Below are 16,650 nucleotides of genomic sequence, written 5' to 3' on the forward strand. Positions count from 1 at the left end.
GAGCAGGGCCATCTTCCTCTATTTGCTTTTCCTAACTAAAACCTTGATCATATTCACCGCCAACTACAGCATCAAACCTTTGGCTGCCCCACTGCTCACTTGGGTACTATGGGGGGTATTAAATTAGCCAAAACCACCTTAGGCAAAAATTGAGATAGGGTTCTGAGTTCAGCTCTATCCTCATGAAAAATCAAGTACGGGCTCTTACAGGATAAGGCCCTCAACTCAGAGACACACCTTGCAGATGCCAATGCCAGCAACATGACAGTCTTCCGAGTGAGAAGCTTCAATTCCACCTTTTGTAAAGGTTCAAACCAGTTCGACTGAAGAAAGGACAAAACCACATTGAGATCCCACGGAGCCATGGGAGGGATGAAAGGCGGTTACATATGAAGAACACCTTTCAGGAAAGTCTGCTCCTCTGGCAACAACGCTAGTTGTTTCTGAAAGAAAATAGAGAGCGCCGAAATCTGAACTTTGATGGAGTCCAATCGTAGGCCCATATCCACACCTACTTGCAGAAAACGACCAATTCGAAATTCCACGGTAGAAACCTTTCTACCCTCACACCAAGAAACATATTTCTTCCAGATACGGTGGTAGTGTTTTGACGTAACCGCCTTCCGGGCCTGTACCATAGTGGAAATAACCTTGGAGGGAAGGACCTTTCTGGCTAGAATTTCTCTCTCAACTTCTAAGCCATCAAACGTAGCCACTATAAGTCTGGATAGACGAATGGCCCTTGCTGAAGAAGATCTTTTTGAAGCGGGAGAGGCCAGGGTTCCTCCAGAGACATGGTCAGGAGGTTTGTGTACCAGGTCCGTCGAGGCCAATCTGGGGCAATTATAATTGCCTGAACACTTTTTCCCTTTTGAGTCTTTTTAGAACCCTTGGAATGAGCGGGATTGGAGGAAACAGGTAAACCAACTGGTAATTCCAAGGAGACGTCGGTGCGTCCACTGCTACCGCCTGTGGATCCCTTGTTCTGGAACAGTAACGGCGTAGATCTATCTGCGGACACTTATTGGTAGTGCCGATTCCTGACTTAAACACCTCCCCTGGAACTGGGCTCCTTGAGTCACAGCCCCCCAACCCCGAAGGATTGCATCCGTCGTCAGTAGAGTCCACGAGTGGGTACTGAAACTCCGGCCTTCCACCAGGTGAGGAACTTGTAACCACCATAACAGAGAAATCCACACCTTCGGAGATAAGGTCACAAGCTGATGCATGTGCAGATGAGACCCTGACCATTTGTCCAGCAAATCCAGTTGAAATGGCCGGGCATGAAACCTGCCGTATTGGACTGCTTCGCAAGCGGCCACCATCTTGCCCAGCAAGCGTATGTAGAGATGTATTGAAACCTTGCGGGGTCGGAGTACTGAGCACACCATAGCTTGGAGAGCTAACACCTTGTCCCAAGGAAGGAACACCTTCTGAGACACCATATGCAGTATCATTCTCAGGAACTGCAGACATTGGGACGGTTCCAAGTGAGATTTCTGAAAATTCAGAATCCACCCATGATTCGTCAGCAGGCGAGATGTCAGGTCAATGCTTTGCAGCAGACGTTTCCTGGACATTGCTTTTATCAGGAGATCGTTCAAGTAAGGGACAATGTTGACACCCATTTTGCGCATCATCTCCACCATGACCTTTGTGAAGACCCATGGTACTGTGTAGAGACCAAAGGGTAAGGCCTGAAACTGGAAGTGGCTGTCCAAGATGGTGAACTGAGGTAAGACTGATGAGGAGGTGTAGGTAAGCATCCTTGACATTTGGGGACACAAGGAATTCCCCCTCCACTGCCCGCAGGGATTCCATCTTGAATTTGAAAACCCGCAGATAAGGGTTCAAAACCTTCAGATTCAAGATGGGCCATAACGAACCGTTCGGTTTTGGCACGACAAAAAGACTGGAGTAAAACCCCCTGTTGTGTAACAGAGGAGGTACTGTAACCACGACTCCCGTCAGTAAAAGTTTCTGAATGGCTTCTTGCAAGGAAACTTTTGTTGCTGGTAAAGCTGGCAAGCTTAACCTGAAAAATCTGTGAGGAGTAACTGTTTGAAATTCCAGCCGGTATCCGTGAGAAATGAGGTCCCTCACCCAAGGATCCCGGCAGGATTTTGCCCACATGTGGCCGGTGTTGAAGGCGAGCACCTACCGGAAAGTCGCCCTGTTGTTGGGGTCAACTGTCACTCGGAAGCAGGGGCGTTTTAAGAGAGGAGGAGGCCCATGTTCAGCCTCCTCTGTTCGGGCCCCCTCCTCTCTGCCCGGAGCGCTGTAGAGTCTGAGCACTAGAGGGCTCAGACTCTACTGCGCATGCGCAGATCTCTGGGAAAATGGCACGGTGGCCATTTTCCCTGAGACTTCTCTACTGCACATGCGCAGAACTCCGTGAAAATGGCCGCTGAGCCATTTTCACTGAGTTCTAATAGCGCTGCGGATGCCGGCGCTGGACTTCGGAGGGGTGAGTATTTTAAAAATGGGTCCAGTGTGTGCGGTGGGGGCCCCCTCTGGACTCAGGGGCCCGTGTGCACCGCACACACTGCACCCATTATAGAAACGCCAGTGCGTGGAAGGCTTTGTGGTAGAGGTTCCAGGGGTTTAGTCCAAGGAAGCTGCAGGTTTTCAGGAATTACAACGAGATCCTCTAGGAGCATTGGAGGCCCCTCGGCCTCTGCCTCTGAATCTTGCCACACGAAAGGACTGCAAGGACGGTCCTGAGTAAGAGCGTCTAGCAGGAGGTGGAGCTGATGGCAGATAGGTGGACTTACCCGCCGTTGCCTGAGAAATCCATTTATTCAACTCGTCTCCAAACAAAGCATCACCTGTAAAGGGAAGATTTTCCACCCTTCTTTGGAATCAGCAACCGCTGACCATTGACGCAACCACAGAGCCCTTTGGGCCGAAACCGCCATAGCAGTAGTACGGCCATTTATCTGACACAATTCTTTAACAGCTTGGCTCATAAAGTTTGCAGCATCCTGTATATGTTGCAGCAGCGTAATGATCTCATCCTGGGGCAGTGAGTCAAAACCATTAATAATATTATTAGACCATTTGACCACTGCCCTTGAAATCCAACCACAAACTATCATGGGACGTTGTGCTTCGCCTGCTGCCGTATATATTGCTTTGAGAGTGGTCTCAATTTTATAGTCAGCTGGGTCTTTCAGAGATATTGCCCCTGGCACCGGCAGTACCAATTTTCGTGACAGTCTGGACATGGAAGTATCTACTGACGGGGGATTTTCCCATACCTTCCTGTCCTCAGGGGAGAGGAAAAGAATATAATAATCTCTGAGGATTTTTGAATTCCTTGTCAGGGTTCACCCATGCCTCCCTAGCCAGGGAGTTTAATTCCTTTGACACAGGAAATTTTGGTTTTACATTAAAGTACAATTCTTCATTAGGTTCTGCCTCCTGACCGGGTATATTAAGAACTTCCCTTACAGCATAAATGATGTTTGAGCAGCTTACCATTTTGTGCACTGTATTTAGAGAGGCATGGATGGGTCAGCATTAGGAGGGATTGCTGACTCCAGAGTGCCATAGGAGAAGCTAGGGGTATCTCCAGGTAAGCTGGCTCTCAGATACTGTAGGAGCCATTACCATGTGGCCTTACACTGGGAATTTAACCCAGACATATTTGTAATTATTTATGGGGTGGGTGTGGGGTGCGGTGGCCCCTGTGTCGGTATGGCTGGGCTGCTTCAGGTCGGCACACCCTAACACTTTATTAACACATGATTTTCCCTATCACTTTGTATATATTTTTGTATTATTTTAATCACACCACTTACATAGCAGTTCTGTGCTTTTTATTAACCCTTATTAATTCTCACCTGTGTGCTGACCTGGGGTAGCCGACCTGTGCCGACGTTATGGGGTCCTGCACCCCGGACCCATACCTAGTATTAGGGACCCCCAGTGACGGAGAAGCCTTGTCGGTCGGCCTGGGGGCTTAACCCTATATCTGCAGATATACGCAACTAAGATATCCGTATTATCTGACTATTATGTAGTAAAATATTTTTCACTCGGTGTGCATTAGGGAACCATTGTTTTTTCCAGCATAAATGAGGGCCTCCACCCCCGGGGACAGAGAGCTGTCCTCATCCATATCATCTGTTTCATCTAAATCATGCAAATCACAATCAGACTGGAGCAAGGAACAGATGGATAGGCTGCACTGACCATAGGGTTAGGCTACATGGACCGGAGAGTTAGGCTGCATAGATAGGACTGCAACTGAAGGGGGGGGGGGGGGCTAGGGGGGCATGCACCCCGGGCGCTGGACATAAGGGAGCAATCGCCCAGGCCGCTGGTGCCGTCTAATCTGTTAGCAGCTATTGTTGTTAGGAGTCCCAGTCTCCCAGAATGCTGGTGCCAGGTGTAATAACGTCACGCATGGCAACCTGCGAACGGCCTCGGGTGAGAAAGAGGGCGGAGGAGCAGTATCCGCTTCCTCAAACATCTGTGCACTGCTGAAACCTGCCCGCCTGCCCGCCTGCCTGACGCTGAAGAGCCCTGCTGCTAGAGGGACACAGGGAGGGGTAAGTAGGGGGATGGGGGCATAATGTGTAATGGGCATTACTGGGGCAGAATGAGTTTTAAGGACATTACTGGGGCATATTGAGTTGTAAGAGCATTACTAGGGCAGAATGTCTTGTAAGGGGCATTACTGGGCATAATGTGTAAGGGTCATTACTGGGGCAGAATGTATTATAAAGGGCATTACTGGGGCATAATGTGTAAGGGGCATTACTGGGGCAGAATGTGTTGTAAGGGGCATTACTGAGCATATTGTGTAAGGGACATTACTGGGGCAGAATATGTAAAGGGCATCACTGGGGCATAATGTGTAAGGGCATTACTGGCGCAGCATATGTTAAAAGAAGCATTACTGGGGCATAATGTGTAAGGGCATTACTGGTGCAGAATATGTTAAAAGAAGCATTACTGGGGCAGAATGTGTTATAAGGGGCATTACTGGACATATTGTGTAAGGGACATTACTGGAACAGGATATGTAAAGGGCATTACTGGGGCATAATGTGTAAGGGCATTACCGGCGCAGAATATGTTAAAAGAAGCATTACTGTGGCAGAATGTGTTATAATGGCCAATACTTTAGCATTATGTGTTACCAGGGGCATTACAGTGGCAGATTGTGTTATAAGGGGCATTACTGTGTAACATAATGTGTAAGGGGCATATAACCATTTTGTTCTGTCGATATTTGTAATTTTTATAAAAATACTATAGATATTTGATATTTTTAAGGGATGGATATTAAATTTATTTCAGATATGGCCATCTCTCATCGTTAGCGTTAGGCTACATTGACCAGAGGGTTAGGGTTAGACTGCACGGACCGGAGGGTTATGGTTAGGCTATGGGAGGAGAGATTAGGGTTAGGCACTAGAGGGAAGGTTATAGGTTAGAGGTTAGTGATACGCACTGTTGAAAGCATCACAGAAACAGCCTTCAGCTGACTGCCAAACCTTGGAAGACCCCGCTGGAGCCGCTGGACCCACTGTACCCATTGAATCAGTTAAGTCTCACTAGAACACCAGAAATGTTTTGCTGACATTTTAGTCATGTCAAAATGTAATCGGTGTCGACATGATAAATGTCAACGTGCTCAATGTCAGCATGGCAATTATACTGACATGCTGAATGTCCACATTACGACCATGTCAACATGATGAATATCAACAAAATATACTGAACCCATTATATGAGCCTACAAAGCTTTAACGCATGTTTAAATGGTGCTTTTCCAGTTTACAAATTGTTTTCCTAATGTGGATCATTGAATATATTGACTCTATAAAACACCAAATGTAAAAGCATTGCAGACATACTGCAAAGCTGCATAGCACATTGCTACTAATAGTAAAGGCAAAGGGGGTCATTTCCGAGTTGATCGCTAGCTGCCGTTGTTCGCAGCGCATCGATCAGGCTAAAAATCGGCATTTCTGCGCATGCGTAATTGCGTATGCACCGCAATGCGCAGGCACGTCATATGGGTACAGTGAGCATCGTGGGTTTGCACAGAGTCTAACGAACATTCCAGTCGCACGACCGAACGCAGGAAGATTGACATGAAGTAGGCGTTTCTGGGTATCAACTGATCGTTTTCAGTCAGTGATTAGAAAAACGCAGGCGTGGCAGAAAAAACGAAGGCGTGGCTGGGTGTTTGCTTGGCGGTTGTGTGACGGCAAAAGCCGTCCCTCCGTCGTTAGAATCAACGCACTCGAAGAGTAACTACAGGGCTGGCCTTGTTTTGCACAAAAAGATTTTGCAGCCGCTCTGCTGCACAAGTGTTCACACTTCTGCAAAGCGAAATTACACTCCCCAGTGGGCGGCGACAATGCGTTTGCACGGCTGCTAAAAACTGCTAGCGAGCGATTAACTTGAATGACCCCCAAACAGGGCCGTAACTAGGTGTGTGCGGAGGGGGCACCGCACATAGCGCTGCAGGGTAGGGGGCACTGTTGGCGGCTCTTGTTAATTATTTGTTTTAATTACTTTCATTTGCAGCTTCCCCCCCCCCCCCCCCGTTTGAAGCCCAGCACATCCTGACCGCCCCTGTCTCCTACCCTGATGCCTTCTGTCACTAATACCTATACAACATTCACGAACTCAACTTGAGATTTCTTTGGTATTCAGTCACACTGTTCTTTATTACATTTCAAGATGCTGACATACCCCGGATTTGAACCCATTGCCTGTGGCATTGCAGTCAGACAATATATTCATTGAGTTATATGTCCTTGCATAGAAAGGTAAATAATTCTAAGCTAGAGAATTCTAACTATTTGAAGCTCACCTTGTACTTTGTGAAAAAAATATCAGCATTGTGGCTGGGCAGATCTATGTAGTGGGTGGCTGCAAGAGATTGGATGTGTGGCTGCACACTATATAGACCTGCTCAATTGCAATACTGATTATTTTATTTACAAAGTACCAGTAGCATCATATAGTGCAGTGTCGTAACTACCTGTGTGCCAGGTGTCCCTGGCACACAGTGCAGTTACCCTGAGGGCGCACGGCCAGCGGCATGTAATGAGTCAAATTGACTCAATACAAGCTGCCAGTTTTTGCTGTGCGCCACACTGGAGGAGAGAGCGGCGCCGGAGGCAGGGAAGGAGGAGGAGGGAGAGGGACTGAATCCGCAGCAGCGCTATGTCACTGGTAGTAGCGCCGCTGCAGCACTCCCCTCTCCTTCCGTATTGGCTGCCTGGCGCTGCTGTGAATGCTGGGATGCGGTTCCTTCATCCCAGCATTCACAGCGGCAAACAGCCAATGCGGAAGGAGAGGGGACAACTGCAGCGGCGCTACTACCAATGACATAGCGCTGCTGCAGCTCCAGTCCCCCTCCCTCCTCCTTCTCCCCTGTGGCTGCCCGGGATCTACCAGCACGAGGAGCCTGACTGCCAGCGGGGAGAGATGGTAAGTCTCTCTCTCTCTCTTCTGCCACAATGTGTAAAAAGGGGTCTGACTGCCGTAATGTGTAAAAAGGGGGACGCTGGCTGCCGTAATGTGTAAAAAGGGGGATGCTGTCTTCTGTAATGTGTAAAAAGGGGACGCTGTCTGCCGTAATGTGTCAAAAGGGGATGCTGTCTGCCGTAATGTGTCAAAAGGGGGGTGCTGTCTTCAGTAATGTGTAAAAAGGAGTACGCGGTCTGCCGTAATGTGTAAAAAGGGGGACGCTGTCTGCCGTAATGTGTAATAAGGGGGGCGCTGTCTTCCGTAATGTGTAAAAAGGGGGGCACTGTCTTCCGTAATGTGTAAAAAGGGGTACGTGGTCTGCTGTAATGTGTAATAAGGGGGACGCGGTCTGCCGTAATGTGTAAAAAGGGGGACGCTGTCTGCCGTAATGTGTAAAAAAGGGGACGTGGTCTGCATTAATGTGTAAAAAGGGGGACTGTCTGCCGTAATGTGTAAAAAGGGGGACTGTCTGCCCTAAAGTGTAAAAAGGGGATGCTGTCTGCCGTAATGTGTAAAAAGGGGGACGCTGTCTGCCGTAATCTGTAAAAAGGGGCTCTACCTGGTGTAGTGGCGCTACTGTGCAGCGTAATTTGAATAATGGTAACTACTGTGCACAGTAGTATGAATTGGTATTATTTTGTGGCCACACTCCTTCCCCATGAAGCCACACCCCTATATATTTTTTGCGCACCTGCGGAACGCACTGCCCCTCTCTTACATAAGGGGGGAAGCGCCAATATCGTTTCTTGCACACAGCGCTAAAATGCCTAGTTACGGCACTGCCCCCAAAGCACAAACGTGTGGAATTACTTGGAATCAATTAGCAACATTAATTTATCACTCGGGGAAAAGGGTGGTGGCCTTAGGCCTTTAGCCCAAGGCTATTCAATTACAGCCCCTTTTTCTTGCACTGTAAATTTGCTGCTAACGAGTGTTAACCCATGGGTTCTGGGTAAATGCCCAGAGCTATTGGCTAAAGCATTTCGGCACCCGCGATAAGGGAACTTACCACGATAATTTTTTTCATCTAGCAGGTACCTTCATACTTTCTATAAAGAAATCGCTAATTAACAAGAAAACACTGCAACTAAAACCAGGGAGTGACAATCACTAAGAATAATCGTTTGTTATGGACATATCAGAATAAAGTACAATACGCTGTATGCTTATAAATATATATGTAGTTTTTTTTCCACCTCACCACAATTATTCCCAGGTGTCACTGATATTAGTTGTAGCATTTAGTTTATACTTGATCAAGACTGTCCTACTAAAGTGTAATATGTGACATGAATTTCACTTCTGTCACATACTGTAAATACTTATTTTCTGAAGAGATTTACTTACAATTGTAATAACCTGGTAGATTATGTAGTGTGGTAATCAAGAATATCCTGAAAAAAGAACATAGAGAAATTCATAACTTATTATAACAGTTACTTATATAGAGGCAGTATATTACTTTGTGCTTTACAGTTGGGCACAAATAGTAATAAAACAAACCTAGGTAATAACAGACCGACATAGAGGTGGGTGGGCCCTGCTCGCAAGCTTACAGAGTAACAGGCATTGCTACACAAGAATAGGTGCTGCATATTGCGTCCTGGTCCAGCCAGATTGCTAAGGTTCTTGGTGGGCTGTATGATATAGTCCCACTCACACAGCAATGTTGGTCTGGGATCAGAAGGATGGGAAAGTGAAGAAAGAGAAAATATGTGCGGATATGTGTGGACAGTGCAGTGGGCATGTAATTGGATAGGAAAGTTTATGAAGTTTATGTGGAGTTTGGAGACTAGAGGAGAGTCTTATTGTGCGTAGGAGGGAGGATATTCTACAGAGTGGGTGCAGCCTGAAGAAAGTTCTGCAATCATGAAGTGGAGTGTGCGTAAACAGTGTGGATGAGAGATGCAGATATTGTGCAGAGCAGAGAGGTCGAATTTTGGCGATATTGTGAGATAAGTGAAGAGATGAATGTTGGTGTAGGTCAGTAAATAGTACACACACACACACACACACACACACACACACACACACACACACACACACACACACACACACACACATGTACACTGCTCAAAAAAATAAAGGGAACACTAAAATAACACATCCTAGATCTGAATGAATTAAATATTCTTATTAAATACTTTGTTCTTTACATAGTTGAATGTGCTGACAACAAAATCACACAAAAATTATCAATGGAAATCAAATTTATTAACCCATGGAGGTCTGGATTTGGAGTCACACTCAAAATTAAAGTGGAAAAACACACTACAGGCTGATCCAACTTTGATGTAATGTCCTTAAAACAAGTCAAAATGAGGCTCAGTAGTGTGTGTGGCCTCCACGTGCCTGTATTACCTCCCTACAACGCCTGGGCATGCTCCTGATGAGGTGGGTGATGGTCTCCTGAGGGATCTCCTCTTAGACCTGGACTAAAGCATCTGCCAACTCCTGGACAGTCTGTGGTGCAACGTGGCGTTGGTGGATGGAGCGAGACATGATGTCCCAGATGTGCTCAATTGCATTCAGGTCTGGGGAACGGGCGGGCCAGTCCATAGCATCAATGCCTTCGTCTTGCAGGAACTGCTGACACACTCCAGCCACATGAGGTCTAGCATTGTATTGCATTAGGAGGAACCCAGGGCCAACCGCACCAGCATATGGTCTCACAAGGGGTCTGAGGATGTCATCTCGGTACCTAATGGCAGTCAGGCTACCTCTGGCGAGTGGCGAGCACACGGAGGGCTGTGCGGCCCCCCAAAGAAATGCCACCCCACACCATTACTGACCCACTGCCAAACCGGTCATGCTGGAGGATGTTGCAGGCAGCAGAACGTTCTCCTTGGTGTCTCCAGACTCTGTCACGTCTGTCACATGTGCTCAGTGAGAACCTGCTTTCATCTGTGAAGAGCACAGGGCGCCAGTGGCGAATTTGCCAATCCTGGTGTTCTCTGGGATCTACCAATATATATGTTTGTTGTGAGAGGCAGAGAGGTTCCTGCATTAGGAGGAGGTGCAGGCCCTGACATGCCACATGGAGCATTATGGGGTTGCTCCAAGGTAGGTAGCTCTTAGCTTAGACATATTGTAGTAAGGAGCCATTATCATGTGGCTCCTTGCTGGTTAATCTTAGACCCAGATTGGGGTAATGGAGGTGTGAGGTGTGGTGCCTCTGGACTGGCTGAGCTGGATGGCCTTAGTGTGGCATACCTTTACATTCTATTAACACTTTTCACTATTTTAATTGCATTTCATTTTTGTATCACTTACTCTATAGCTTCGGCTTCCTAAATACTAATTTATTATGTCGAAGTCGAAAAATATTGCAATACACACACCACATGCAAACACCACAAAGATGGCATCCATGCATGTACTCAGTCTGCCGTGCGTGCGCATACTCGCAAATTGCATACAATCGCCTCCCACGGGAGTGCGCGTACGGGCAATGGAAATGATTAGACACATGCCACAGTGCCCAGCCTGTGTCGAGTCACTGTTTACACACACACTAATCTAACCAAACATGCACATCCTTCCAACACAATGTCTTGTTCACTCCAATGTTTGAACAGACCCCCTGGTCTGTGAAGAAAGACAAACACAAACCGAACAAGTCATCGTTTGGTGGGAGCCAGAACAATGGGAGACAAATATCCCAATAGATACACATAAGCCTGCGTTTTCAAATTATTAACTACAGGCAGCCTGCAGTCTAGAAAACCTTTGATATAATAGCTGGGAAACACTAATAAATATATGTGTGTATGTATCTTGAGAATGGTTGGTCATTTCATGTGTAGGATCATGTTGCCTGGAGATAAAATAACAAAGTAACCTAATGAACATGGAAATATCTGTCACACATTACATATTTCCCAAACTTAGTACACACATTACACATAGTCTCCCCTTTCCCCTCATGCAACTTTTACTTCTTTACAAGGCACAACAAGGGAATTATACACCTTTACAGTATGCGAGGGGACAGTAACTGATCAGAGCATCATGCATGGTATCTACGTGTTCGGATAATTATGAGTAATAATCCGGTGTTGGTTTGGAGAAGATCGCATGTCGTTGTGAATAGTTATTCGCAAAGGCAGATTAAAGGTATATTTGTGTTTATTATGTACTTGGTATGCGGTGGGAATCCAGAGCTGACCAGCTGTACACACCCCTGGATCAAGGCATTGCCCATCTCTTCAAACCGACCAATGACCTCTCCTGTACTGTAAACGACCATCCCTCCAACCAATCAGTGGAGAGCATACAACCCCATTGTATTGTATTTTGGGCAAGGGTATATAAACCTTACACCTGGGCCGGTCACTCTCTCTCTCTCTGCTTTTTAAAGACTCATAGGTCGTCTCGCCAGACGACTGGGGACCGGATCCGGGTGGCGCAAGCGACAAAGCGTACGTATCATTGGGTGTGACTCTCTCTCTGTGATTGAATTGTATGGTGTTGTACCATTTATATTGTAACTTATTGTAATCCCCTTTTTCAAATATATTATTACTTGTTGCTGTTTTGGACCACAACTTACAATCAAATACTGGCGTCGCATTCAGTTTCTGTTGAGCGTTTGTATAGTGTAATTGCCACACCTAGAGCTGCCTCGTGCTCTCAGCGTGTCGGTCTGTGTGTATGCACTGAGTGTAAGTTGCACGGCTATTCCGGCGTATGTACGCTAAGTGCGTGCACAGTACGGGACTGTGTACGCTAACTGGGGACAGAGTACGTAGGTAAAGGATTTATTACAGCGGCCGCAGTGGCTTCAGTTACAGTGTGCAATAGGGGTTAGTGGCTGCTTTCCAAGAAGTCTATCAAACTTCTCAGTTGGGGGTATCGTCCGGCTCGTCTCATACCCGGCTTTTGCACAACATTGCAGGCGCTTGCAGCAAAGGGTGGATTAGCATTATTATATTGTGTTGAGCTACCTTGTGCTGCTGAACCGCGCCTGTACTGCATTGGTTAGGGATGCTGGCGTGAACCGCAAGGACAAAGGGAAAAAAAGCCATTTCAAAGTTTTTTGTTTTTTTTCTTTTGCACATGTAACCTTGCGTAAAGGCGCACACAGCGCACCCATACTTTGCATCCATCCCACATATTGTTGCCATAGGTTATAACGGTCATTTATAGGTTTGTGTGAAACTGGATACATCTGTGTTGCTACATACATTTGAAGTAACTATGTTAATGATATAGTTGTAAGAACAAAAAACGCAGCTCTGGCCTAGTCCTTTAGGTTAAACAGAGCAATTGTGGGGTGTGTTCGTGAGCGACAATAGTTTATATCGCTCACATTTATACTGTGTGATTTGTTTTAGTGCGGGCGCACTTTTGTACGTGAGCGCGCACAAGCGTGAAAAGGCACGTGCGGTTGCGTAATTACGCAAGTTGCGTAAGATCGCTAACGCCAAGGACAAACCACACAATAGTTCAATTTAAAGTGGAGTAGTAGATGTTTATCTACAAATAGCACATTACTATTCGGTTTCAAACGCAGATTAGAATAACATTGATAAAGTGTGTTACCTCTGGGGAAAGCTATCAGTTTACAGGAAAGGATATTTTTCTGATCAGAAAACTATAGTGTGTTAGTGTGGGCTGAAAAAGGTGTGAATGTATTGAACCCCGCTTGGTGAACTTGGTGAAGTCTGTGAACTTGGTGAGCACGGTCTAGGTGAACACGTGCAACGGAGTGTGATAAAGCTTTGTGAAGTTGTTGTTTTAAAGGTTTTTTTCTTGGTATTACATTCCGGCTGTTTTGGAGCACAGTGTGAAGACTCCAGTGATCCTACAACTTATAGATAGCAAGTGTCTATAAGCGGTATGATTGGACCGCACGGTTGTGTGAGCGATACGTGGCACAATGTGATACGAAGTATTGCATATTTATGCGTAAATCTCGTCATCATACGCGTTGTGTAAAGCACATGCAAGCGTGATTTGTGTAAAAATTGTCTTTTAGGCAGATATTCACTGGGTACGGTAAGCTACTCCTAAAGGCCCAGGGGATATAGGCCGAAGTAGGGCCTGCACTGGCTACGCGTGTCTGCTAAATAGGGCGGATCAGTGGTACTCGGAGCAGAAGAAGTTAGTGGAAGAACTTTGAGGACTTCCACCGTTAGACTACTGTGTTTGGAGCATTTTAGGAAGTTTTCCCGTGTTAAAAGGGTCCACAATGGGAGCCAAGTGCACAACACAGGGACGTTCCTCAGTCAGAGTTCAGACAGCAGAATTGAGACCCAGGGGGTCAGCTCGGTTGGTAATGTGGAGGAAGTATGGTCCCCACACTGAGACCTTTTGTGATGAATGGACACGAATGACTGTGGGAGATAAAGCATAATTTCCTGGGACAGATAATTTTGATCCAGAGGTACTACAAAATGTAAGGATTAGAATATGCCTGCTCAAATCCAGAAAGCAAAGGGTAAGGCATACAGATTGTTTAAACTTGTGGCAACAAGAGGGGGATGTGCAAAGGGAGCTTGCTCGCACAGCAAGTTCCAAACCAGGCAGAAGCGTGAATGCGACAATACCACCACCACCATATGTTGATGGAGAGAAGAGTGTCACCACCAATGATACAAAGGTAGAGGTCAGGGAAATGCGCAGCGAATGTATTAAAACTAACGCTTGTACCTTGTACCCTGTTTTACCTTCTCCCCAAGATTACAGCAACGTAGAGGATGAGCCTAGCATGATCTCAGCCCTTGCCCTGGCTGCCACCATACACGACACAAGGGTGGGCATTGCCCAACCACCAAGGGCAGTGGCCGCATCAGCCAGTGAGGGGGCAGATGAGATTGTGGCGACTGGTAAGTACGGTACCGTCCATTATGCAGAAACAGTGACTCCCCGTATTGTAGAGACAAACAAGAAAGATGTGGTTGAGTTGCATCCAGTTAGGGTGATTGCAGTCCCTAACGGGAGAACTGACACTCAGGGGGTGACCCCAATCAGGAACATTGCAATGTACTGTCCCTGCTCCCGTATGGAGCTGAGGTCAATTATGACAGAATTCCTTGACCCCAGAAAGGATTTAGTCGGATGCCAGAAATATATAAAAGATTTAGGACTTTCCCAAGAACCCACAAAGAATGGCGGACGGTGTTGCGAGCGAGTCTCCCCTCTAACATTGACATCCCAAAATTTATTACAGACTGCAACCTAGATGCAGAAGTGCCACTCACTGATGCTTACAATCAGGAGAATGTCAGGCAAATCAATATACAACTAGGTTTGTATTTCCCAGCCGTAGTTAGATGGAATAATATTTTTTCTATAAGACAGAAAGAGAATGAACTGGCATCCGAATATTTCCACAGAGCTTTGATGGAAATTGCTAAATTCACTGGGGTTGAGGATATTAGAGACAATGTCAACCACAGGGAACTAGCTGTCTCTGTATTAATGGAGGGATTGAAGGAGGCACTGAAAACCAGGGTGCAAACTTCTCTGCCAAACTAGAGGGGTATTACGTTGACTGCACTTAGGGAATCAGCACTGGAGCACAACCGTAATATCCAGAAAACCAGGGAGGCACAAGGGGAGCGGTTGATGGTGATGAGCATCCAAGCACTGGAAGGAGCACCAACTCGACCAAAACCCCAGGCCCCTGACACATGGAAAAAGTCGAGAGTTTGTTATCTGTGTAAAAGAAAAGGGCATTATGCCAGCAATTGTAAAAGCACACAAAAATTCAGACCCCCTAGACAAGAACACGAGCAAAGTAATTATACACAGAGATCAGGGATCATACAGGAGAGAGTACGAGCCGCATAGAGGGGAAACAAGGAGGTACTCACCACGGGAGGACTGGCGAGCCCCCGAAGACTTACCGTTATCCCCCTGACATATCATAGCCGCCAACGCCCAAAGGGTGGGTCCACGGCCCCAATAGAGGTTAGGCCACACCTGTAGTCTGCAGCCTGTGAAGCTGATCGCTGGCCCTGGGAATGAACCTGAGGTCTTGGTCAAAGTAGCAGGAACACTACAACCATTTCTTGTAGATACAGGGGCGGCCAGATCTGTACTCAAAGCTCCAACCAATTTACTGACCACGGGCAAAACCATTTCGGCTATGGAAGTGATGGGAAGAGTGCAGCAGTATACTTTGTCTAGACCTGCAGAGATTACGATTGGGCCCTTGCAAACCAGACATTCATTTTTGTTGGCTGCGTCGGCTCCGACTAATCTACTAGGCAGAGACCTACTGTGCAAAATGCGATGTGTCATATATTGTACACCTGAAGGCGTGTTTTTAGATATCCCTGAAAATCACACACAGGATGTGCAAGATATGCTAGACACACCACAACGGCTAATGTTGCACTCTACTGTCCTAGACGCATGTCCATCGCAGGTAGAGGAAATGATCTCACAAATACCGGGTTCCCTATGGACCAAAGATGGACAAGACACTGGATTGATGGCGAATGTAGCCCCAATAGTGGTACAATTAAAAGATGGCAGGATAGCTCCAAAAATCCCCCAATACCCTCTGAAGCCAGAGGTAGAACTAGGAATTTTCCCTGTCATAGAACGGCTGCTACAGCAAGGCATCCTAGTCAGGACATCCAGCACAGCCAATAGTCCCATTTTCCCTGTCAAAAAGAGCGGGGGGAGGGGTTACCGGCTAGTGCAGGATTTAAGAGAGGTGAACAAAATAGTTGAGAGTCAATTCCCCGTAGTGCCCAATCCAGCTGTCGTCTTGATGCAGATCCCCGCAACCTCTTCATACTTCACTGTCATTGATCTCTGTTCTGCCTTTTTTTCTGTCCCTCTCCACCCCGACAGTCAGTACCTTTTCGCCTTCTCTTACAGGGGAGTACAGTACACCTGGACTCGTCTTCCCCAAGGCTTCATTGACAGCCCAAGTATCTTCTCCCAAGCACTGCATGACTGTTTGCAATCCTTTCAACGTGAAAATGGCTCAGTGCTAATACAGTATGTTGATGACTTATTGTTGTGCTCTGACTCATTTGAAACGTCCTTGGCAGATACAAAGCAGCTGCTGCTTCACCTCTCCCAGACAGGACACAAGGTTTCAAAGGATAATTTACAGTTGTGCAGTAAAAGGGTGAGGTATTTGGGGCATTGCTTGACACAAGGACAACGACACCTCACTGCTGATAG

The 16,650-nt window shown here is 46.7% G+C and overlaps 1 protein-coding gene across 2 annotated transcripts in view; it reads right to left on the reverse strand.

The window, feature by feature from the left end:
• LOC134921521 (uncharacterized) overlaps positions 1–16,650 on the reverse strand; it is a 68,374-nt gene that overhangs the window by 19,013 nt on the left and 32,711 nt on the right. For both annotated transcript variants that reach the window (XM_063920600.1, XM_063920599.1), the window contains one exon: positions 8,848–8,894. In XM_063920600.1, coding sequence (XP_063776670.1) covers positions 8,848–8,894 — 47 coding nt within the window. The remainder of the gene's footprint in view (positions 1–8,847; positions 8,895–16,650) is intronic.

The sequence above is a fragment of the Pseudophryne corroboree genome, chromosome 1, assembly GCF_028390025.1.
Source record: "Pseudophryne corroboree isolate aPseCor3 chromosome 1, aPseCor3.hap2, whole genome shotgun sequence".
Lineage (NCBI taxonomy): Eukaryota > Metazoa > Chordata > Amphibia > Anura > Myobatrachidae > Pseudophryne > Pseudophryne corroboree.